Consider the following 986-nt stretch of genomic DNA (forward strand, 5'->3'; position numbering starts at 1 on the left):
ACTCCAAAAACATCTTTGTGCAAGCTTGTGTCCATGAAGGTGCTGGACCTGGGAGGTGTCATCAAAGTGTTGCTGAGGAGAGTCTCCTCCCTTCCATTCTGAACACAAAGCAGAGCAACGATGTCATGGAAACCTTCACAAAAAAAAGAGTAAACTACAAACATTTGACCCTAAAATCAGGAACATTAAATTCCAGTTTGTGAAAACTGAGCTGGAAGGTGAAATAATATTGTAGAAAACAAGGATTTTTAAAGAATTACAGATCAAATCATCAGGTCTGATGTCTGAGATGCTGGAGCCTATCCTGGCTAATGCTGGGCAAAGGCGTGGTACACCTGGTTATTATCTGACTGCGCATTTTTCTGTTTAGTGACAGAAATTCTAACAAAAGAAAAACATTGTTTTAATATGATTATTTGAAAAAAAATATTTAGTCAAAAATTTAATATTTTGCTTTAATATTAATATTTTCCATTTAGAGATTACATTTTCGTTTTCAATTTGACATGTTTTTTTTTACTACAAATATCTTTACAGCACATGTACTGTATACAATATATATATTCTTTATTTTAACATTTGTAATTTTTTTGTCTTTTTAGTGTTACTTTAAATAATATACTTTATTATTTAACCCAACTTATATCATGGTCCGGATGAATACTTGATTTTGATTGGCTGCTGGGTTTGAATTAATAAGTGATAATCCACAGTGATAATGCACATCTAAAAAATAAGTTCCGATCAAACTTTTCAAATGTTTTTTATCACTGTGCAGACTTCTTTTAAGCAAACTTTTGCTTCATCTTCTGGACAAAATCAAGCGATAAGAGGTGAACTTTCTCCCTAAACTGATGCTTTATTTAACTTATTGTGATGATCAGCAATTATCATGATCAGCTGTTATCCTTGTCATGAGTCAAATAATTCACTTTTTGTGAACAAGTGATCTAAATAAAAAAAAAATAATGTGAATAATTTATTTT

The 986-nt window shown here is 31.0% G+C and overlaps 1 protein-coding gene across 1 annotated transcript in view; it reads right to left on the minus strand.

The window, feature by feature from the left end:
- Window positions 1–986, minus strand: part of zmp:0000001200 (dedicator of cytokinesis protein 9) — a 63,593-nt gene that overhangs the window by 18,645 nt on the left and 43,962 nt on the right. Inside the window, exon 34 of the mRNA XM_024286711.2 lies at window positions 3–98. Coding sequence (XP_024142479.1) covers window positions 3–98 — 96 coding nt within the window. The remainder of the gene's footprint in view (window positions 1–2; window positions 99–986) is intronic.

Source organism: Oryzias melastigma, linkage group LG21 (assembly GCF_002922805.2).
Source record: "Oryzias melastigma strain HK-1 linkage group LG21, ASM292280v2, whole genome shotgun sequence".
NCBI lineage: Eukaryota > Metazoa > Chordata > Actinopteri > Beloniformes > Adrianichthyidae > Oryzias > Oryzias melastigma.